Raw genomic sequence first — 24,344 nt, 5'->3', positions numbered from 1 at the left:
TTCTCCAGTAATGACAGAAGTGCTCCCATTGGTTTTCTTCACATCAGGTTTGGTAGAGGACATCATGACACCATGAGTCACAGTACACAGTGTGATCAGCCTCCCAACTGCATTATTTCGCAACGTGTCATGCAATTTTTTTTAAAGACTTGCAAAATAATAAGTAGAACAAAATGGCTGGTAATGTGGTATCGGGTGATGCCAGAGATACAACATAATTGTGCTTTTCCTTCTGTCATTATCATCTGACTCAGAGTTCACTGTGTACCGTCACGTGAAGTCCTGTGTGCTAATGCCTTTTCTAAAGAATCAAGATAATAACAGCCATTCAACTTCATGACCTAGATCTGAAAGTCTTATTAACGATTTTTGACTTTGAGCAACATGCAATGAGTGGCGGTGAAGTAGCAATTTGTGTCACTGAATGTTTGGTTTACACATTCAATTTTAAATAAGGGTGAAGGACAGGCTGGAGAAGTTTATCTCACAATCCGAACTTTCTTTAACAACACTCTATCTTTTTATTTTATCCATCATTCTGTAGAATCCAAACATCCCCTCCATACAGTTAAGGTTACATTTATGTCTGATATGGGTTTTCCCCGCAAATGAAGTTTAATTACCTCATTAGAAGTTAATTAAAAACAATATCTGCACCTCCCTTTATGACTAATCTGGGATGTGAAAACAGACTTCTGGTGTCAAACTGCAGAAACATCATTTTGCACATTAAACAGTAGAGAACAAAAGAGTAAAGCAGCCAATGAAACATGCATTTTAGTGGATTAAAGCCTCAGCAACAGCTGCATAATTTAACACGGGACATATTCATTGCAGTTGCAGGACTATTGTATTGCAGTGCATCGCAGAGGTAGAGCGTCCTTTTTGTAATTCACTGTGTGTCTGTATTTGAGAACTGGGCCAGGATAGTGTAAACATCTGTCTGCCTGTTGAGAGCCATGACAGATGGAAAAGGGGAGCGTTTGGCTCAAACACTACCATCTTTGACCGTACCAACAGTTGTCTTCCCAAAATAGCCGACACTCCACGGCCTTATATGTGCAGGCCTCCAGCATGTGTCTGAGAAGGCATCATGTATCTAGGCCACACAATACACGCTGCAGGCTCATTGTTGCTGCCTACCAGCAGGCCTATCACTCCCTCAGGCCTCTGTCTGTCTTGGAACTGCTCACAATGCACCTCACCCAGCTCAATCACGAGTGCCTCCTCCACCTCTTTTCCTTTCTGGACAAGGATAGCCGCAAGAGTTTGTCCCTCACCTGTCATGGGCTGCATGAGATCTTCCTGGACCCCTGTCTCTGGGATCTACTACACTTCAGCTCCCCGTGTCAGCTGAGGAGAGACAACTTTGTGCTGGGACCCTCACTGCGTTACTTGACTGTTTGCTGGTATTCCAGCAGAGTCCTGCAAGTGTGCAACATCGAGGACTGGCTAAAGACCTCGTTTCAGAAGGACATCTGTAGTAAACATGAGCGCCTGGTCAGCACTTTCCTGGGCCAAGTCTGCCACACGTGAGTGTTAATATCAAGCGCTTATCTTGTCTGATAGTTAAACTATCAATGCAGTGATCACCAGTTGATTAGCTCAATAGATTCAAGAGAACTGGAGACTTAATTGAGGACGCCTTTGTGTGAAAACCGTTCTCTGTGACAACCTTTGAAAAAAAAGTTGGGATGTTGATTAATGACCTGATGATGGGGTCAGAGCATGAGGTTATCAGCACACAGCAACAACCTCAATTATGCCCATTGATGCCTATTCAAGCCCATTTTAAATGAATATATAGCTATACAGCTATATCTCAAAAACACCCAGGATTACATGAGGAATCCAGGCTTGATCGAGTCCATGCCGGCTTTTGTTTCACATAAACCGAGTTAGGTTTGGCTAATTCATGTCAGCTTTAAGTCATTCAGGTGCAGATTCAGTGTTAATAGTTTTATATGTTGGAAGATAATGCAAACTTGCTGATGGTGAAGTGGAGAAGAGGCGCACTGCTCATTTTATGTCATGAATCCGCTCAAGTCCCATAAGGAAGTGAAGAGTTTATGAACACGACACTGCTGTGATAAAACCGACAACAGAGGACAGAAGGAGACTAACTAAACACATGAGGGGACTGAAAACATAAATATGTAACCACTTCTCTGAGACTAAGCATGCACAATTCATGTAATAACTGACAAATACTGGCACTAATTACGACACAGAAAGAGAGGACATGTTCAAAGAGGGATTTCTGAAGTTCACTTGATCTGTGACATGTGTGACGTTGTTATTTTAATCATTATTCAGAGGATAATGATGCTTTGAACCAACATTAGTCCATTCCTTCCAAATGCACTCACTGCGACTTAAGATATTTTAATGTTCATAAGGGGGAACAAACTCAAACTATAACTGACCCATAATTCACAGGTTTCACCAGGTTAAATCAACTCTGAGTCACATTGTTCCAATCCAAATACCAACGATCAGAGGATTTGACAGACATGAAAAGAACAAAGCTGTCTGTGCCCTGAGACTTTGTAATAAAATAACAGCTTAGAGATACAGGGACGAGTGATGAAGTGGAACCACAGCCTCAACACCTCTCACTTTATGATCATTGATGCATGATGATTTAATATAGATATAGAACACTGTTGCCCCCCCCCACATCATTCATTATTATGATAACAATAGAACAGACTTGCAGTCAAAATGTCAATAGTGTCGAATTGATTTTTCTTATTTTAGACCATGAATCTAATCATAATGTGATCCACTATATTTTGTTCAGTTCCAGATACCTGTGACTGAATGTTTTGTGCCTTTGTCGATCCACTGTAATGCACATGTGTAAATGGTACATTTAGGCATAATATTGTTGAAATTGCACTTATTTTGCACTTAGGGAATTAGGGAGATCTTAGGGAGATCTTGTTGTTTATAGGTTATTATGCTATTATTTTACTGGTCCGGCCCACTTGAGATCAAATTATCTGTGGACCTAACTGAGTTTGACACCCCCGACCTAGGTTTTATAAGAGCCCTCTGATCTCACACTACACCAAAACATAGAAATACAGTAGTGGCATGGTATGTACTGTACAGTATGTATAACTCAACGACAAATCAACCAAAATCAGTGGCACAACAAAAACAAGACATACAGTAAGAGAACATGAACAAAACCTAATACTTTTCAGATTAAATCAAATATATTCAATTGTCCCCCACAGAGGAAATTTGTCTTGTACAACAGTTTAACAACAGCTACAGAATAATACACAGCCAGACATGAGAGAAGAATATACATTTAATGAATATAAATGACACAGAATAAAATAAAATAAATAAAATAATAATAATAAAATACAATTAAAATACAACTGACTAAAAAGGTGGATATTGCATCTGCCCTAAAAACACAAAGTGTAGAATATTAAGACTAAAACACAGTAAACAACAAACCAGTGCCCACAAAGTAAAATGTGCAATAGACTTGACCATGTATAAAGAGACATACTCTGTTAAAGAGCACATGCTCATGTCATCTTGTTTTTTTCCTCGCTCTTTCAAATTCAAGGTTATATAAAACATCCCACTCCCACTGACAGTAAGAGTATGGAGAAGCCACTTCTCAAAATAAGATGTCGGACCAGGAGAGGAGTAAATGGTTTGATGCATTTAAAACTGTACACGAGAGCGTATTCACTCATTTAGTCAGGCCCTGCAGCCTCTTTTAGGAGGATGTGAAGGAGGAGGCTTGTGCCTGAGGTGTCACTGTTATGTGTTATGTGTTGTCTTGAAGGCAAATAATTAACATTTGGTCAAATGAGGCTCAAACAAGGGTTTCCAGGGTCATTAACATCGACCACAGGGAAGAAAACTGTTTTGCTTGACATGGCACACGGCTTACTGAAACTGTTAGTGGGCAGCAGGGAACAAAATCATTAGAAGCAGATGGTGTATCTGGAACCGGAGCTAAAAAGAGAAAAATGACACATCTGTGGGACATAAGACTGATTCTATTAACTAACATAACTGTGGTCAGATAGATCAAATTATGTTCATCAAGTGATGTGACACTTGGATTGGAAAGGTCAGTGAAACGTAGCTTTATTGGCGTTTGGCCTCGTGTTTGCGTGGCTGGAGAGACATAATGAGGTCCCTGGATAGTTTCTTCACTGTAGCCAGTAATAGTCATCAATGCGAGGGAGCCGCGTGGAGGAGAAGAGGGCCTGGCTCATAGGGTTCAGAGTATGACCCATGTGAGGATTTCCTGTATTGTGAAAACTAAGATGCATGAGCTCTGTGACCAGTCAAAACTGGATCCACCTACTTTGTCTGGGACTGGTATCGCAATGGGAGGAAGACACGCTGACTGCATACTGATAAACCCTCCCAAATAGTCTGAGTGGGAAGAGAAGAAAGCAAGTGCACGTGACACAGTGGGAGGGGACATGGAGAAGCTGTGGGGGTGATAAAGAGTGATTTAGCCGCAGACCCTCCCAGTCAGCTGCAAACTGGAGATTTACACAAGCAGGTGGAGCCTACAATTGGCTCTTTGTTGCTGTTGGAGGAATGAACATGTGCGTCTGTCTCTGCCTGCCTCTTCCTGGATAAGAAGCCACGCAAACTCTGACGCCAAGCTCGTGTCTTGCTCTTTTTCTTTTTTTTGTCCACATGGAAAAAACTATAAAACATAATCAGTCAGCCTCTTTATCGTGCGATTTCCAGTGTAGTTTTCCTCTCACACCAGATGACTACAGTAAATCCACGATCAAGGACACAGTTGTTTCAATTTTCAGAGTCTCAAGGTCATGTTTTTTAGAATTATACAACAGGAATTAACATGCTGAGCATGCCGTGTCGTGTGGGCAGCACAGGAATCTTTTGACTTTTATGGTCAAACATTTGTCAGTGTGGTTTCACTTCACATTTGAATAAAGTGATGCTTTTAGCTTGTGAAAATGGGTGAACAATCACGTCAAAGTGTCACCTGCCGGCTGCTTTACAACGCATCCACAAACGGTGAAAGATTCCCAAAGCTTATGGAGCATGTTTGAAGGAAAGAAACCCGTGCTCTTAACAAACCAAAGGAGCGGAATGTTAAATACATGTCTTACAGTTGCCCTCAGAGTTCACTACATAATTTGATCAGATGGAATAACCACCACGAAAGAAACCAAATAGATAATTAGAGAGATGATTACAGGTTTGTGGTGCCGTGTTCCACATGTGCTCAACCCAGACCAGACTGTGCAATTCTGTGACGATCTATCAAGATCGACAGATAGATAGATATAATAAAGAGAGGTGCATTCAGAGGGAGGATTATCAAAGGTTCATTAAAGTTTAATAACTATCATGTTCGCCTTCACACTAGCTGCCATTATTAGAAAGCAACCCAATCTCTAAATGCCAGCAGCGCTGAGCTCATGTATCAGCACCTTGCTGCTGCTGCTGCTTCTTTTCTTTTTTCTTTTTTATTAATGTCAATACTTTGTCACATCCACTGATAAAATCCCAGTGAAACGGGACACGTGGACTGACGTGTGCTAACCCATGTCCAGAGGTTACTGGGACATTTGCAAGCAGCAGGACTACGTGAGGCTCACATGTGGGACAGTGGTAAGATTACGTAAGTGTTTATGTAATCTGCATCAGTAAACGTGAGTGACATCCTGCTGCCATCGGGCTGCCGGGTCCGTGCTGCCAGCCAGCCAGTATGGCCGCTCTGCACTCACTGATAATGGGTGGAAACTGCTTTTTCACTGTAACTAGTAATTCCCTGCAAAACTCAAAATGAGACAATGGTTTTCACCTCACAAAAGCACGTGAAAGGGCAGATAAGTCCAGTGGGACACAGTGGGACACAGAAGAAAAATACCTTGATCTACATATGAATTGGCTTCATATCACATGGATATTTAGGCTGTACTTTTGTTCGGGCTACCATCCTGTTCCTACAGCAGTGCATTTCACAAAGCGATGCATACACCGACACAAACGAGACAGAGTGAACGGTAGAGGGGTGGGAGGGTCTTGTACGAGAGTGTCAACATCCTTTCTGGTATGCAAAGGCCACTGCAGTCCCCTGACATGCTCAGAGGAATGGGAGGGGAGACAGACAGAAGGAGTCCTGCATTTGTTGCACTCTTCAGTCTCACCATTAGATGTCACTAATTCTTAGACATGTAAATCTTCCTAAAGTGTCAATGTTTTTTTTGCAAACATGTACTGGTGAAGGAAGCTGAATGTTGCTGCTGAACATGCCTCACGTCACCCTCCCCCTTCTAAGTGTATTGTCACTATGTAGTAGGATTTGACTGTTGACTGTTTTAGAAACAGGAAAGACGTCACCTGCAGTCGGGCACCTAACTGGTGTACCCTCATGTTCTGTGCTTTATCCTATATTTAGCTCTGAATGGGAACATAATTAACAAAATTGACATCATGTTCTATTGAAGAAGAGCTGAAACTAGCCAACTAACTCCTCTGGAAAATGAAATGAGAATTAGGCTCATTTCATTTCAAGTGCTTCCTCTGCCCTGCTTCTGTCCTGCTTCACGTTTGAAAATGGAAGATAATGTTTTATATACTGTCTTTGTTCACTCACCCTCTACTCATCTATTACCGCTTTATCCTCCATATGATGGGTGCCAATCTCGGCTGACATAGAGCGAAAGGTGGGGTACGCCCTGCACATGTCACCAGTCCATCACAGGGACACACATAGAGACAAACAATCATCCACTCTCACACTCAATCCTACAAAAACAAGGTCACACGCCAAAAATTTTTTAATGATTAATTGCTGTTTGATAATCATGTGAGTCATCCTGTCACCGGATAATAATGTCACCTCTGCTGTTGTTACCACAGGTGTCCCACCCTGCTCGAGTTAACCCTGTCCGGCTGTGGACACATCACTGACCAGGATGTGATCTCTGTGCTGCAGAGCTGCAGGAGGCTACGCTTTCTGCACCTGGAGAACTGTGTCCGCATCACCGACCGCAGCCTGGAAGGTGTGGCGTCTCATGGAGACAGTCTGGAGGAGGTGAAAGTGGACTTTTGCAGGAACATCACCAAGGCAGGGCTGCAGGCTGTCAGGGAGAAGAGGCCGGGCATCCAGCTGAGCGCAGAGAGAAGTGCTGAGCTCATCCCTGACAGCAAGCCTGAGAAGAAGGTGCCACTTAGGAGGACGCTGCAGAAAGTCCTGCAGTTCTCCTGAGCAAAGAGCTGCACTTCATTTCAAAAGGACGACAAGAAAAAGCATGTGGACATCATTTTAATTTGTCTGTATTTGTTTCTTTAATGTACATTTCTGTTGTGTTTGAGTTTTCTTTTGCTATCTTCTATCCTTTTTATACCACATATTTTCTCATTGAATATGAATATTTTGAAGCTCTATTCCATGTTGCTCTAACAAAGGAGTTTATTCCAAAAAAAATGGTCTTCATCAAACCTTAACATTGTATATTTATTTATTAATTAACATAGCATTTTGGTCATATTATTTTTATTTTTACTTATTTATTATATGATTTGATTTGTCATGTGCAACTACACCACTAACAGAAATGGCACATCCTGTTTGTTTCATCCATAAAAAAATTACAAATAGTGCTCTGTTTTATAAAAGGGGTTATGTGCTGGACTATTTATTGGCCAGTGCAGTTGCCAGGCAACCAGGAAGAAATTGTCTCCCTGTAAATGACAAATCATCTGTGTTTTCCACATAGTTTGTGTGTGTGTGTGTGTGTGTGTGTGTATGAAGTGAATTGTGTTCATTTCATAACTTTAGCCTGCTCCAGGTTCTTATTGATTGGTGGTGACAGGCTGGTCTCAATCATCTCACCTCATGCTATTAAAAGCTTTGATAATTTGATGAAATAATCACTGGTCTTGAGACAGTGTTTACACACCTCCACAGGACAAAGGAACAAAAGTAATGCGGTTGCACTCTTTTCTCTTGTGGTAAGACGTGTTGGTACAGGGACGAGCTGTGATTGGAATCATATCACGTAAGACTGTGAGACATGTGAAAATAGGTTGATTCAGGGAGAGTATATCTAACTGCCATGTGACTATTCCACTGCAGGCTTCTGCTACAGAGTGCTCCACATCCGGTTATGTTTAAAGGCTGACCATATGTTCTCACAAAAGGTCAACGTGTGCTTTTATGTTATTTTCTGTCCTGGCAATTTTTTTTTTCCCGTGGCAAAATCAATTTTCTCTTTTTATCCTTTTTTTTTATGACGGACATTAAAGTTCTTCTCCGGATCTCCTTTATCAGAAACCCACAGACACTCTTGATGATGATTATGACTCCATGTAGAAATCTGCTATAAACAGTTCCACATTGATGTTCATATTACTGCAGATTTATGTCACCCATGATTGTAACTTGTGTGTAGACACTTTTTCTGACAACCTTATTTTGTAAAATATTTAATAATAAATATTAAAAAAAACACTAAATATATGGATTTGAAAATTTGAAGATTTGAAAACATGCTTAGTTAGTATCTAACATATTAAGACGTTGTATCTTCCCGCAGGGTGGATGACATGCACTGCATCTGACACATATTTCCAAAACCAAGAATAACTCTGGCTGTTTTCAATAGTTTCAACGTTTAACAGCCAGAAAACATGTTTATTGTTCCAACGCCGGTGTGAAAAGCACTCCAGGTTGTTCCAGGTGTGAAGATTCCTGTCAACAAACCTCAAAGACAATTAATTACAGACCAGAGACATGTAACAATGCAACATTGTCAAAGCGTCACAGCTTTGTCACCTGCTTGTTTCTACGAGGCACAGTTTATTTTGTATGGTCCTGTGATCTTCAAGATGGCAGTCAGATGCGCGGCCATCATGGTGTTTTGCTGTGCAAGCCACCGTGAGGCAGCTGCAGTCTCTGTCACCACACCAATACTGATGTCTCATGTCACACTGTATAGCCCTCTTTCCACCTATGGTCCCAGTCTACAGTTTAGGTTGGTTGACTCATGCAAAATATCCAATTATAAAAATTGGTGAATGGAATTTTTCCAGCACGACCTGAAGCAAATTCAAAGAAAAGTAAACAGCAGTCAAATTCAAGCATTTTCTACGTGTCGATATTAAAACGACCTTATTTCCTGCACCGAGACATGTTCATGCAAGAGCTGTGTAATGTAAAACCACCGGGATCAAATGGACCTCCACATGTGTCTGAACACACTGTGCAGGGTAAAAAAAAAAAAACTCTGCCTGAGGTGGAATAGACGGGGTTCGGTGGTTGACACTAACTGTGTCTTCAAACAGACCACACTTTGCAATTATATCCCTCCTTTATGAGAAGAGGCTGCCAGAGGGTTCTAAAACAGCTTAAGTTTAATATTATGCCAGCACTTCTCTGGTTATAAGTAACAATCAAGAGGATTCTTTTTTTTTTTTCTATGAAACTCACTCATCTCATTTTCTACTGCTTTATCCTCCACATGAGGGGGTTCTTTGTGAAAGTGATTCAGAAAATGCTGTATTTGATGAATACCTTTTTTTCCTGTTTCTTGTCAGCTGTGCAACTCAACCACAGACAACACTAAATTGCTTTGATTCAGCATCAGTAGGTTTTGTACTGATGTGCTTTTCCACAAGACGTCAGCTAATCCCGCCAAGTCGTTTGAGCCTGGAAGAGGTGCATCATGACCGGAGGAAACATTTAAATCATACACCAAAGTGGAAGTGCCAGTAGTACCACACGTGGAATATTCCATCACATGTCAAGCACTCACAGTGTTACACACGAAAGTATTATCAGCCAAATCTAAGCAAAACTGCACACTGGAACAGCACATTAAATGTTGTAAAAGTTATAATAGTGTCATAGAGGAAGACATACAATGGAATACTGAATAAATATATATATTTTTTTTAAATCTGTCTCAACAGGTGTCAATCTGAATGACCAGAGAGGAACAACGTCTACTCTTGAAGAAGAACTTGGCATGTGGCCTGATTCAGGAGGGGAAGGTCAGTCAGTGCGGAGTCCCTACACATTTCCTGCACACAGTGGTGACGCTGAGCAGCTTTTCTTTGTGAAAAGCAGAAGAAAAAAAAGCCCGACGGTAGACAGAAGTCTGGATCTATTAGCAGGTTTGTGCTCAAACAGATTCTTGCAGGTGAAAATATATAAAGTAACAGAGAACAAACAATCCCAGTTCCATGTGTGTGCTGTGTGTGATGCCGTTTAGAAACACTGTTTATTTTATTTCCTCAAGCTCTAGTAGTTGCCATGTTTGTTTGGTTTTTGATTTACCATTGTAAACCATTTAACCATTGATTTAATTAAATGTATTATCATTTTTCCTTTCCGTTTTTGAGGGAACAAGCAACAACATTGCCTTTTCTTGTTTGCATATACCTTGTGGCACCTTAATTTATCCACAACACAACACAGTTGCTGTCAGATAATAATAATCTATATAAATTGTCTATATGTGTCTGTGAAGATATTACATTGATAGTAGCAGTAGCTGTATTACTGTAAAATGATCTCATTATTATTACCAAGGTAGAAAATACAGTAGAAATTGTTACTATACCGCAGGGTTTCTCAATCCTGGTCCTGGTGACCCACTGGCCTCCATGTTTTAGAGGTTTCCCTGCTCCAACACACCTGATTCAAATGGTCAGCTTGTCAGTAAGCTCTACAGAAGACTGATGACGACCTATTTATTATATCAGGTGTGTTGGAGCAAGGAAACTTCTAAAATATGCAGGGACGTGGGTTCCCAGGGATTGAGAAACCCTGCTATACTGTAACCATGTTGTTACTGTACTATGTTACTGTTAAGCTGCTAGCTTCAAACAGAGATAATGGACTGGCTTTAAAGGTCTTGTGAGCTCGTTTTCCTTTCACCCCCACACGCACCGAGGTTTTCATGTTCAGGCCTGTCATTTTCAGACGCAGCCAATCCTGCCTTGCTCGAGGAAATCTATCAGATTTTGTGCAACACTTGTGGAGCAACAAGGCGTTCTGCGTTCTAGAATGCTGCAGCTGCTCAGTGGGTTCAAACACGTTCCAATGAGCCAGTGGTTACGACCTTAAAACACTGACAAAGCTGCTTTTTCAAAAACAGGAAATTCCCAGTACAGATATGTTCAAACCATCCTGTCAGTCAGGTTTTATCAACCATTTGATAACTGTTCCTGCCGCTGTGATGGATGCAAGAGGAAGTTTATATGATTATGAAACGAGTCTGTTAAATGAAGTTGTTTACTTGTATGCAACTTAACAGAGTTGGTGTCACGATGTATCTGTGATGGAAACAACATGCAATCTGCATTCTGCCATGAGCAGGAGCAGATTCCCCCATGTCATGAGAAGATGCTCTTTCTCAGAATGACAGCAGGTAAAAAATCCAGGGTGTTATTTTTGGGATTCATGTCGCGAAAAAGCCGGTGTGAGGCTTTAGCAACACAGGTCTTTTCCCTGTGTGAAATATGAGCGGATGACGGCAGGATGCTGGCAGTAATAGAGGGTGTGGGGGGTGGTTGAAGCAGTGGTGGTAAAAGGGGCAGCTGTACAAGCCCTGAAACCCAAATTCAGCAGTTTCCTGACAGCCTTATAAGGTCAGTCATGGTAGGCATTTCCAGTATCCATCCACTGACGACTCACCCATGGATGGGGGGGGGGGGTGATGAGGCTTTGACACACGGAAATGATAAAACGAGGCAGAGTCTGAGTTTTCTTCTCTGTTCTTTTTTTTGTGCGTGTTCTATTTGTGAGCTTGTATTGATCCTATCTGCCACATGTGAGCAGGACATGTGAGCTGTGCGACACAGAGCCATTAATCAGTAGCTGTGCTGCTTTTTGTGACCTAAAGCTTTGTATTGTAAAGAGTCTCAGTGAGTTGTTGCCTGTAAACTGACTCTACAACGGCGATGAATAATGCAGCCGAGACAGTGGAGCATGTGTTATCTTCTCTTTAACGAGACAGCGCATAAACAAGTTGTAAATTCGTAAGTTTCTATTATCGCTCGTTTAATATTAATGTAAGCGTAATACGATCCCCTTACTGTTGTTGCACTTTTGTAATGCCAGTGAGATTGTGATAAGGATGAAGTCCTGTTTCACCATGTTCCCATACACAAGTTCTCCCACCTCTTTGTCCAGCACACAGCCACATATTTGAAAACGCAGTGTACAGTAGATACAGTTGGATTCCAATCTGTCTGTGGGAGATATTTCGATGTGACCACATTGGAATGCAGAGAAATCTTATCTGGTTTTCAGACGCATGAAGTGACAAGTGTTAACACCTCTGAACCTGAGATGTCTGTGCAGAACTCCCTGTTAAATACGGGAATACTTTATCACCATGCAGGGATGATTCAGTTTCTGTGCTTCTGTGCGATCTCACACCTGCTGTGGAAGGTGTGAGCCATGCCCTCAGGGTCCATTCTGCACATTCTATTTAATAATGTACAGTAGCCTGTGCTTTGGTCTACTCTGTATGTGTCAGGAGCAGGAGTCAGTATTATAAGCCAAAGTCTTTTTTTATTCATGTAAAAAACTTGTTTGATATGATGTCTCAAATCCAGGGAACTCACAGTACTACCACAAGTAAAAGTATGTAGATTAAGAGAAATTAAAACGAGCTGTCCATAGGCACTCCAGACGGCCACACACGCACACTGTGTTATAATAGTATAATAGCAGTATTATGGTGGCCTCCACACACCAAGGCCCTTGCCTAAGGTTCATATGAAGACCAAACAATTGTTAAGCCATTATATATGGGTAGTATATTCAAATTCTACCAGTAACTGCTCCACAATATCTTTTTCAAATGATACACAGCAGAGAAAATGGAGACGAGGAGACATGATGTAGTCCAGCATCCTTCCTCCAGGGGAGCGGGACAGAGACAGCTTGAGGACACAGAGATTCCAGGGAGACGGTGAGACATTGTTTGTGTCTGTCACAACATGATCACCAAAAAGCCAACATAAACGGGGAGAAATAGACATGGCTTAGGAAATGCCTCACAGATGGAGGTTTGACTCAGTTGTTGGCAGTCTTTTCCCACACTGGAAAACCATATCAATATTTCATTCCAGTTTTAAATGCAAACCTTGTTTATATAGCTCAGTATTAATCCTCTTTCAGCTAGATTTGACATACATCCTGTTAAAACGAGGATACCATATCTACAACAGTATATTTATTTAACACTACATAACATTGCACGCAGGTTATGGAAAATCTGTTGTAAAGGTAATGTATGGCGAGGTAAATGCAACCATAATTTTGCTTTTATTTTATATTAAGATGCCCCAGGATGTGTTATTGACAGGCAAACTCCAGTTTTTATTTATTTTTTTTACAACAATATGTATTTGTGCGCACATTTCGTCCTCTTTCTTTTGTGATACTTTCTGTACTATCTAATAATTCCAAATTTGATTTCCCTGTGGTTCTCCTCTAACTTATTTTGGCCCGAGGCGAACATGAAATAGGAGGCGAGAGCACACAGAAGTGGGGCTACTGCTCCCCTGTGAGACAGAGGACGGCTCTATTTGTGGAGCTATTTCTGTGTCTGTCAGCCGGGGCGTCAACACGGGCCACAGAGCTGCGACCGGAGAGCATGTGAAGGAGTAACTGGAGCACTAAAGCTAGTGAAGGTGCTTCGTGGCTGGGCTTCAGGCAACGACAGAATCAGAGCTTGCCGCCGTGATATCGTACAGCATGTGTCGTTTGCCCCCCATGTGACCAGGTAATGAGACACACCGACCACAGCCTTTGCTACTGCAAGGTTTCTTCCAGGTTGCCTGCTCAAATGGTCACAGTCTGCAGGGGGTGTAGGAGGACAGCCAGCCGCCTCTGACGTGAACATGGATCACTGCTGAATGAGGCATGCTTGTGAGTCACAGCATGGGCACATGTGTGCGTGCATCTCACAATGACAGGCTTTCAACTCCTGTTTATTTGCATAATAATGTTTCTAAGCTATGGGAACAAGAGGAAAGCAGCAAACAGGCCAATCTTCAACTTTGTGTGCCACGGGCAGCAAAGGTTTTTATACGCAACAAAATGAAGAAGCCTTGATCTGAATGCATGCATGCATACTTTTATGGGAGTTTGCTAACAAACAAAAAAAAACTGAAAACCCTGTCCCTACCTTGTCATTAACCCCGTCATCTTCAGCCGCAAAAGACATGTTGTGATCCTATACTCTTTAAATAATCACATTTAATATACACTGAGTGTTTGGTCAGGGTCGTGATTCTCTCAGTCTTAAAGGAGTCTGAAAGTAAAACCCTTTATCTAACCAGGAGCCATGAGTCCTCTCTGCTGAGGTCATCTTAGGGTGAGCAGAAAGATGACATCATTGAAAGCAACTTTCGGGAAAATGTGACAATAAATAGTCTCACAATGCCACATGGCTTTTTTCTCACAGACATGGAGTGTGTGTACGTGATTGTCCTGCCTGCATTCCAGATCTGTCACCAATTGAAAATGCACGGTGCAACAACAACAACCACACACTGATGTGCAGATTAGGTCCTGTATAAGGAAAGAATAGACAATAAACATTCCACTTGCAAGACTGCAACAGCTAGTATCTGCAACTGCTAAACGATTAAAAAGTGCAATTAAAGGAATTGGTGATGTGATCCAGTGGAAAAGCTCTGTTTCAGCTTATTTTTAGTGTGTTGCAGGTATTAATTTATATTTAACACGTTTAAAAATTGTGTTTAAAAAAGTGTCCAAACTTTTATAGGCATGGGGTTTATGTAGAACACTTATAAATAAAAGTATTTTGTTAGGCTACATGTCGTCACTGCACTGCACTGCACATGCACCTGAGCTGACGTACAGTGTTTCACAGTGAACCTTGTGTCCTCTGACCTCACTCACATGATTCCCTGGGTCACATATGGCTCCGGTGTGACATTTTAGCCGGATCTCTCTGAATGTTTGAGAAAATGTATTCTCTGACAGGTCAAGCGAGACCTCACATTTCATACCTCTTGTGTCCTGTTACATTCTGACTCAATAGGCAGTGTCAAAGGTGAGGTCAGGTGTGGTAAAATTAGACAGAAGGTCTTTGTTCCATACCTTTCCTGCTCAAGTGACTGAAAACTTTTACTCCTAAGTTGGGCTGGAGCCTATCCAATTTCAAAAACGGCATTTTTCTTGTGGGTTGACTGTATTCACGTCATGTGACTTGTACAAGTACAATTTGTTCTGAATGTTTTTTTTTTTTGTTTTTGTTTTTGTTAATCGGGTTATATAAGAGCTGTAATGTTCCAATTGTGTCACAAAATTAAGTCAGGCTCGTATGGGTGATATGGCTGCGAGGAAAACACTGGGGCTGAACACTTCCAAAAGAAGAACAAGTCCAACAACAACCTGCAGTGAATCAGAGGTTGAGTTGGTGATTTAAAACGTGTTAAGTGACAGTTACAGCTGAAACAAGAAATGTCGCTTTTTTCCCACAGTTAAAAATGGAACTCATACAATACACGTCCCTCGTCCCAGACTGACTGAATGTGGCATTCACACAACACCGTACATGTAGTCTCTTTAATGGTGGACGGAGATGTATCGTTTTGCATTATCTTAAGTGACACCTGGTAAACATGGGTATTTACAGTGCACTGCAACATTTTCCTTTCACATTATTGCATAACTTTAAAAACCAGTCCACCAGTAAATACAGTTTTACTTCTTATTGTTACCTATTGAAATTGTAATCATAAACCCTGACTGCCTCACACAGGCAGCTCCTGAGGACAAGGACAAATGAAAGGTCACCAGTAAGTGTGCAGTCACTTCACTTCTCGAGTGTTTCCTTATCAGGTGCAAGAGAAAAACTGTTGAGAGACACAAGCGTCATTTGTCATTTTGGGTCCAGCTGGTAATTTGTGGCTCTGCTTCCTGCTTCCTGCTTCCCTCTCTCAGCTGTTGAATCTCATTACTCTTCTTACATCAGTTACATTGACCCCTCCACTATAACATACATCTATAAATGAGATGCAGCTGAAATTGGATTACATTGTTGCCGGTTCGGTAATTAATATGTGTAAGGTGGAAAGCGGCATTTCAAATCAAAATTTCCATTCATAAATATGCACTAATCCACTAATTTGCTTCTTGTAAAGAAATCTTGGACACTAATGCAAACACACTAACATACACCGCAGTGCGCATACACATACAGGCAGCAGGTACGCACACAAAACTACACAAACCCACTGACCTGCTGAAAGGACATCCCCCCGCCTCTCTTTCCTAAGAAATACCAGCTCCTAGGCTCAGCCATCTGTGACACTCTGAACCTACTGACCCTGTGGAAAAGCAGACGTGTAAATTAGCCTTTTCTGAGGATCAGATGTCAAACTCATGTGCTTCGCTTTGTTTTGAGGCCAATTCCCTCGAGTTCACACCCCTTTACCAACATGCACGAGTGTCTGACAGGTTCAGAACTAAAATTAACCATATTTTTTCCATTGCATCATGTGTCCTCCTTGCGCAATAATGTGGCTCCCTGTCTCTGCTCCCTGATAGAGAGTTATTTAAATATGCATACCCACATAAAAGGGTTTTGCATTGCTATTACCGAAACATAATGTATATTGTCTGCATATATTGATGACTGGAGAAACCGAGAAGCTTCATCTGATGAAATAACCCACAGTCTCACTACATGGACACATCTTATTGAATAAATTAAAAGAATATAGGCTTAGCTCAGGCGTGAATTCTAAGTTCAAGGAGCTTCACATGAACAAAGAAAAATGCATTTATGAAAACAATTTTACTGCATGGGAATAGAAAGCCTTGAGGTATGCAGCAAAAGAATAAAAAGCTGTAATGATCAGTGTCCTTGAGTGGTTCAATTTGTGCCAATTTGAAGCAAAATCTGATAACAGCAACTTTGTCCTGACTGCGAGGTTTGTGCCCAGAGAGCAGCCCCCCATCCCCCCAATCCCTCTCCCCCCATCACCACTACTCTTTAGGCTGCTGGCAGATTCATTTGTGCTTGACCTAGTTAATGTCTCTGGAGAGACGGAGGAGTAAACACACGCAACTGCTTGTTTTCCAGAAAACGTGGAATTTTCCACACTTCACCCGCCCAGTTCACAGGCCGGGCCAGTGTCCACAGACAGAAGACTGAAGCGCTGCAGGGGAAAATCCCAAACATTTGACCATTTCATATGCCTGATATTCAGATGACTTATATTGTCATACAAGTCATTAAATTGCTTTTTTTTGCCTGTAGTTTCAAAATATTCTATTCGGGTGACATTGGAATGTTATAATTGTCTAAATGAAAAAGCTGACATCCGTTTTTTTGTGGATCCCTTGGTCTGGATCTAAATCCATGAACACAGCATGTGTGAGCCAGCATGCATTGGCTCACAGGAACACTTGCATAGAGCAAAACCTTCCACAATGTTACCAGTTATGTCAAAATATCCGTATTGTCTGTAGAGGACTTGATAGTTTGTAAGTGTACATAATAAAAATGGCAAATACCTGATCTGGTAAACTACAGCAGTATTTGGCCACAGTGCTCACAGTTTTATACTAAAGGTAAACAAACTGAAACATTGCACCTCAGGACTGAAACTGAAATCTGACAGTGACAGAAAAAAATATCACCTCATTATCATGTTAGCTGTGATGTCAGTGGCAGTTTAAAATTGCTGTCTGGGTCTTCCAGCACTTGTTCCTAGCTGTGACTTTTTCCTGAAGCACAGGGGAAAAAAAAGAGGGGGAAAAAAACATGTTAATTCTCATAATCGGCCACGTGCTGTCTTCATGTCATGGCAGAGAAACACATAACCAATATGTGAAACATGAAGTCCTTTTTTTAAATACCTAAAAAACAACAACTCAAATTAGGATTCAGTGAAACATGATGTGGAGAAGTGACGATGATGATGATGATGGTGATGATGACGCTGGTGCACATGTGAGTACTTATGGGTAAAGAACTGATGACATAAGGGACAGATGGGCGGGTGAAAAGGCTGAGGTGATTGACTGAAAGACGACTCGAGGAATTAGCGGAAGGAGTATAAATACAGTATGTACTGAGCGTAGAGTGACAGGAGGTATTTGTGTGTGAGTGTGAGAGAAAAACGTTGCTGGGGGCAGAGGCGTGAGAGAGACAATGAGAGACAGACAGAGAGAGCGCGAGAGCGAGAGAGAGAGAGAGTCACGTGTATTCCAGAATAAGCACAGAGCTGCACCAGGGCGATGCAGCAGCAGCAGCAGTAAGTCAGACCCTCATTCCCTCAGGTTCCTCATGCTCCTTCCACATGTACTTTCTGCAGCAACCACACGCTGACACCTGTCCTCCTCCGCCGCCTTATCTCACTTCACTCCTCCAAGCTTCTCTCACTCTGCATCTCTCGCTTTTGAGAATCAGCCGCCTTGTGCACCCTGTCACCGCGGACCTGAACCATGCTGTTTGCAATCATTCGCCAGTGAATGTTTCTGACAAGACTTCATCCCTGCACACGAGCTCTCAGACGTTACTGTGAACGTGCAGTGTGTGTTGTCGACATTTGAAGCCCATTATATATGCACGGCCTCATTTCAGCTCATGCATAAAAAGAGGTGCACTAGTACAGGGTGCAGCCGTCAATTTAAGTGCCATCTTGATGTGTCTGTTGCAAAGGAAGTAATGGAGGAGAAGCAAACTCCTCTCTGGCCTTTGTTGATCAGCATTGAATAAGGTGCCAGGTAGTTCTTTTAAAAGGTTGGGATGACAGCCAAAGAAAAGAACTGTAACCTTAATGTGGGCCTCACAAGGTTATGCAAGTGCAGTGCAATAAAATACAAAAAAAAAAAATCCATGACGCTCTTGTTAAAGCTTTTCCGTGTTGGTATGGAAAGCAGAAACCTCACACCTGGGCTGTGACCAAGGACACGTGCTACCCACAAAACAAACTCCGTGACTGAAGATCTGTTCCAAGTGGAAATTTCTGAGTTCTGACTCTTCAGCTGCACTGTGACATAGACTGTGATCCACCTCATAGCTCACATCACTAATATTATTTATGACTTTCAACAACTATCGCTGGCTTTTTATTATAGATGACATGATTGAGACATAAGTAAGAAAGATAACAATAAAATGCACTTGCATATCTACATAATTAAAGCTTTTTACATAGAAATAATGATTTAAACAAACTAAACAACTAAAAACAAACAAACAAGTAGCTGGTTATAAAGGCCCTTTTCCACTAGCAGGGCATGCCTCGCCTCGGCACGACGCGGTTATTTTGCATTTCCATTGTCGATAGTACGGGCTACAGGCCGATGTATGTGTCTGTGGTGCAACAACTGTCTTTACCCATTAAAACGCCACAAACCTTCTGTCGTGCAAGAGCAGGCCTCTGATGAAGTGTCAGGTCAAAAGTAGCTATTAACTAGCTATGATTATCTGCTCCTCTCTGAGTGAGGTTGGATGGCTCACTCAGAGAAAATTATCGGCCCATATCACACCACTTCTAGATACCATCTCGCGCTGAAACACCCACATAATGATCCCATTAAAGTGCGAGCAGAGGGAGCGTGGGTAGTCCTACATTGGACATAGAATTGGCAGCCAGCCTGTTGTCAGCCATCTCATCAGCTCTCCACATGAAGACCCACACCCAGACTTGGTCAGTCTACCAAGAAAATCCAGCAGGAGGTCTTTGGGCACGTTAATAACATTTGTTATTGTTGATATTCAGTGTTGTAATGGAATGTACTGAAGTACAACATTCATCTGTACTTTACTTTGTTATTTATATTTCTAGCAACTTTTACTCTTACTCCACTACATTTCCTCTAACTCTCTTTGTTACTCGTTACTACCAAATTGAATCAGAAGAAGAAGTGTTGGTAATTGTCTGTATTTATATAGAGTAGTTCTTTTCACTTTTCACTGAGCCTCATACACACTCTGCAGCATGGGGTTGTGTCTTGAAGTGCATTTTATATCAGAAAATTACATTTGCTACTTAAGCACAGTAAATGTACTATACATACTGTATACTTTAAGACTTTTACTTAAGAGTTATTATAAAAAAAGGGACTTCAACTTCTACCAAAGTCATTTTCTGGTAAGACACTTGTACTTTTACTCAAGCATTCGTTTTAGGTACTTTACACAAGACTGTTGATATTATTCTACCTCTGTTTGGTTTTAGTATGCTGCTTCATTCATCTGCAAACAGGCCTGACTGAGGGATCATTTGTGTATATACACTGACAGTGCTGCAGGGGCAGGTGCAAGAAGCCTTAACCCCATCAAATTGCTGAATGGCTGGGGTTTTTTGAGCAGCGAAATTCACTTTTAAAACCTGTGTTTTCGGTCATACTCCAACCTGTTTGGAGCTGTCTCGCTTTACTAGCGCAATGTCGCTGTCTCCTCTATCTTTATTGACATAAATCAAATCTCTACCTGTGTGCAGCACAGGAATATCGTTAAATCCATCAAGGCTTGATCAGCATTGAGTGAATTTGACACTGGTTTGAATGTAACAAGAGTGAACCTACCAGTTTCTGTCAAGTTCTCTCCTATCCAACCTTCACAATAAGATGACATTACACCCAACTCAGAATGTTACATCACATGAAAACAACATGTTTATTGAAAAAAAAAGAGAGACGCTTTAACAATGGTGGATCACATCAGAGAACAGTCTGAACAATTCCTTCACTGAGCTGGAACTTTGGTCAGTTTGCACATTGTGCTGCGAAGGCAACGCTCGGGGTGAGCTCACAGTCCTCTGCATCACGCTTAGCCCTCCTCATCTGTGTGTGATGGAGCACTTACATAACCCAGTTAAAATATACCCCAGTCACATGTAACGTTCAGCCCTGCAGATAGATGTCCCACTGTTGCTAGAGCTGCTCTGGCAGCCATTCAAACATTAGAGGATCTACACACACACACACACACACACACACACACACATGCAAAGAGAGGGAAAGAGGGAGATGGAGAGAAACAGAGACAAAGAGACAGAGGGAGTTTTACTGCCAGACACTCAACTTCCTGCATGTGAACTACAGTGTCTGCGTGGAAAATGGTCAGAGTGCTTTCTCTCCCACTGAAGCGCATGTGACTGACAGAAACTGCCTGGACGGGAGAGAAACCACAGAAGGGGGAGTGGAAAAGTGCATGTCATTATGCCCGGAAGTCCAGCCTTTTAAAGTTACCCCCCAAAAAAAGAAAAGAAAACCCACCCAGTATAACCTCTGCTCTGACTGCATAACCTCCAACACCAGTTCTAAATGCTATTGACTGAGCCCTACCACACACAACTGGCACTGATACACTGCTGCTGCTGCTGCTGCATGCCCACACTACGTGCAGTCACATTTCTGGTGTGTGAGGGGGGTTAACTAGGCAGAACTAACATTTACTGTAACAGGATGACATGTCTGGAGGAGTAAACTACTAAAGTGTGAAGGGAGGGAGGAACGTTCCATCCAGATAGATTGATAGATAGATAGATAGATAGATAGATAGATAGATAGATAGATTCATTTGTAAGGGTTTGCCTTTAATTAAAAACAATTCATGTGAGATTTTTGCACGACACAAGAAAGAACCCCAACCTTGTTAAAAAGTTAGTAAGTAACTTTAACCTTAATACAAGCTACTTGTTAGACCACTGCTTTCACTTGGACTTAAGTAAAATGTTATCAAAATAGTGGTACTTTTACTTGAGTAAAATATATCGGTTGATAGATAGATAGATAGATAGATAGATAGGTAGATAGGTAGATAGATAGATAATACTGTACGCATTAAGGTTTTAATCCTTATCCACGACCTTGAAGATCTTACAGGAAAAGTTATGTAACAGTGTGATTACACAGCTATGAATCACCACATGGACTTAATATTTTGCAACGGCACACGCTGCACATCCAGTCTGTGCATGTGTCTTGAAGGTCTGATCCAGCGCCGTCACGGCTCACATGTTTGTGTTTACGTTTGTGTTCCCAGCAGCGGTTTCAGTTGCTGTTCACAGAGTTAGGAACATTCCAGTCGTTTTTCTCCTCCCTCCCAGCCCTAACCAAACCCCGTGCCTGGGTAAGCGATTCGTGGCAAACGGTGATAATGTGAATAATGGCGTGGAAAGCCTGTGTGAGTTTTTGTCCCAATTTAGTACCTGCACACACACATACACACACACACACACACATGCACGTCACTGTAGTACCACATTTGGGTAGAGGACAGCATACGGTCAATGGCCAGGTTACACTGAGCTGAGTCATACACACAGCTCATGCACAGTACAGGACAGCTGCTAGTAAGACAAGACACACAAACATGTTCCCCTGCCAGCAGCACCTAAACGCTCTCATATACACACCCATATCTACTTGCCGCACACACACACACACACACACTCACAGGAGAGGACACGTTTTCTCACTGCAGTGGAAAGTCAACTGAGGCCACCAGCAAGTGTTTCACACCCCAGGGAGAGTTTTTTATTGGCCAACAGACTCTGTCTGAGAAATGAGAAACAAATTGTTGCAACGTCTTATACAACGAAATGTCCTCACAGACATGCAACCCTCGCAAGCTTTCCAAACTTTCTCAGTTTGTCGTCTGCCACTGATGTGCACACGTGCTGCATCTTTTGTATGCGAGTGTGGGAGCAGATGCTCGGTGTGTGCCCTATAATAAAGTGGGTGTGGGTCTCTGATTTGCCTTTCATTTTTTTATGAATGAGAGCGAGAGGGAGACATGCAGCTCCTATGGGATACAGGATCAGCCAGCCTTTTTGACAAATTGAAAATCACAGCGCCTGTTTGTGCTGCGTGACTCATCTGAGCTCCTGATGGCAGAATGCACAAAGAGACCAAATCCTTTGTGAGGAAATTGCTGCAGTTGTTCTTCTTGACAAATTGTAGCTCAGCTCAATGGAGTCAGATTAATGTTAATACATGGAGGTTCCCGGAGGATCACACAGTTGAATCGCCGAGACAATCTGCGGTTTACCTCAGAAAAAACACTTAAGCAGCTGTGAAAATCCGCCACTTACATAAACACAGCCACTGCTTTCTCTGCGTTTTAAAGTGTTTGTGTCACTTCAGCTTTGAATGCAGTACTGTATGCATGTGCCTGAACTATCTCTTTGATTTAACAAAAAAAAAGTACATTTGTGTTTCCTGTGCTTTGAAGTGGATATAATGTATCCCACAGTGGCATGCAAGCCTTGGAGACAAAAAGGGGAAACAAGAAATTGCTGGGAAGCTGTAGGAAGCTCTTGGTCGTCACAGCGTCTGATGTCACTGAAGGATGCGAGGAGCACAACAACAGGAGATGGTTTGTTGAATGTTTAATTCTTTGGAGCAGCTTACAGGACAATTACAGTTTTACTTTAGTGGCCCACTGTGCTGGTGGGCACGACACCCTCACCCAGCACAAAAATGAAAGATTAAAGTAGAAAACCACAGTCAGCTGGTGTCCTCGTGTTGTGGCACATAAATCTAAAGTAGCTACGTGCACTCCTCTGTGATCACCTGACCACAACAAGCTCTTAGCATCTAATTGCCATGGCACGAGCCCATTATAGAACGCAGAGAAGACACTCCAAGAAGTTCCTCAGGCAGATTTGCACCCAAACAACTTATTATTATTCATATTTGTTTTTTTTTTTGTTTTTTTTTGCATGTGATGACTTCACTCTGCAAAAAAAAAGAAAAAAAAGTGTTGTGTTACATTCCGTTTGTCCTCATCATGGGTTGAGGGAGAGACAGGGAGAGGAGTCTGGTTATATCTTTCGAGTGGGTGTCTCCAGAGCGCACGTGACCTTGTTTGCTATGAGAGAGTTTGTGACTCATTGGCTCCAGGCGCAGGATCCTCGTCTGACAGCGGGCTCCTAAACCCACCCTCTCAGGCAGACAAAGGTCCTGTGAGTCATGCATTTACCGTCACTATGTCCACGAAAAAAGAGCAAAAATAAAGAGACATACTCAGTGTCGGCATCACAGACAGGATTACTTATTGGGGTTAATATAAACTGTACATATATATGTATATATATATATATATATATACATACATATAGGTTGGTCAATGTCGTCCAGTTTCAAACAAAGCATAATCTAATCTTAGAATCTTATATTTATATTTATGTATATATATATACATGTACAGACATCACAATTTGTAGAACTCTTCATTTCAGTGGTACTTTCTACTTTACTTGAATATTTATGCTTGATGCTTCTTCATACTTCATGTGCTTCACATATCAGTGGTCAGACAGACAATAAAGTATCAGTATTTTAATTTTAA

General features: G+C 41.8%; 1 protein-coding gene across 1 annotated transcript; it reads left to right on the top strand.

The window, feature by feature from the left end:
* Window positions 1-922: 922 nt before the first annotated feature.
* fbxl22 (F-box and leucine-rich repeat protein 22) lies at window positions 923-7,908 on the top strand. Its single transcript, XM_044035510.1, has 2 exons — window positions 923-1,532; window positions 6,895-7,908. The coding sequence occupies exons 1-2, from the start codon at window positions 1,075-1,077 to the stop codon at window positions 7,241-7,243; spliced, it is 807 nt and encodes a 268-aa protein (XP_043891445.1). The 5' UTR covers window positions 923-1,074; the 3' UTR covers window positions 7,244-7,908.
* The last annotated feature ends 16,436 nt before the right edge of the window (window positions 7,909-24,344 follow it).

This window comes from Solea senegalensis, linkage group LG10 (assembly GCF_019176455.1).
Source record: "Solea senegalensis isolate Sse05_10M linkage group LG10, IFAPA_SoseM_1, whole genome shotgun sequence".
NCBI classification, from domain to species: domain Eukaryota; kingdom Metazoa; phylum Chordata; class Actinopteri; order Pleuronectiformes; family Soleidae; genus Solea; species Solea senegalensis.
This window is presented reverse-complemented; position numbering and strand designations above follow the sequence as displayed.